Raw genomic sequence first — 610 nt, 5'->3', positions numbered from 1 at the left:
TCTCCTAAACCGCCAAAGCAGATGAAATGGATTTGCCGACTTGAGACTCCGCTTGTGTTACCTGGAAAAGGAACAGAACATGCTGAAGAAGTTTCACAGGGAGAAGCACATCACGAGGGCAACGGTGAAGACGCAAAAGTTGCGGGGCAAACGAATGATCAAATTTCACATAAACTCTCTGATAACAACAACCACGGTGAGACTACATCAAATGCGGCACACAACTCTGCACATGGGACTTCTTCCCATTCTGCCACCACCACACCGAATGCCGGTGATGGGGCACCAACAACACAAGTGGCTACCACTCTAAATACTGTCTCTTCTAATTCTCAGGTTTCAACAAACAACAATGGAAGTGGTGATTCCACGGAACAGCCTTCTGTTGCGAACACCAACACCCACAATCGAACTGATAAAACTGCTTCAACCTCTTCTTTGACGGCAGACGACAAAACAATCAGCAGCATTATTTCCGCGTCACAGCAGACGGGTAATGCTGACAGCAGTGTCAATTCTGTGTGGATGCGTACTGCAGCACCGCTTCTGATTGTGGCTGTGTTGTTCTCCATTACTGTGTACTGAACAGTGGGACTCATATGAGGACAAA

General features: G+C 47.2%; 1 protein-coding gene across 1 annotated transcript; it reads left to right on the top strand.

Moving 5' to 3' along the window:
• On the top strand, positions 1-585 carry TM35_000471750 (uncharacterized protein; the record flags this gene model as incomplete). The annotated part of the gene is made up of 1 exon (XM_029030435.1): positions 1-585. A coding segment is annotated over one exon (585 nt), but the record flags the coding sequence as incomplete, so codon positions are not given.
• Positions 586-610: the final 25 nt, after the last annotated feature.

This window comes from Trypanosoma theileri, assembly GCF_002087225.1.
Source record: "Trypanosoma theileri isolate Edinburgh chromosome Unknown TM35_Tth_47_V1, whole genome shotgun sequence".
Taxonomy (NCBI): domain Eukaryota; phylum Euglenozoa; class Kinetoplastea; order Trypanosomatida; family Trypanosomatidae; genus Trypanosoma; species Trypanosoma theileri.
Note: the sequence above shows the minus strand (reverse complement) of the source record. Positions and strands in the feature narration are given on the sequence as shown.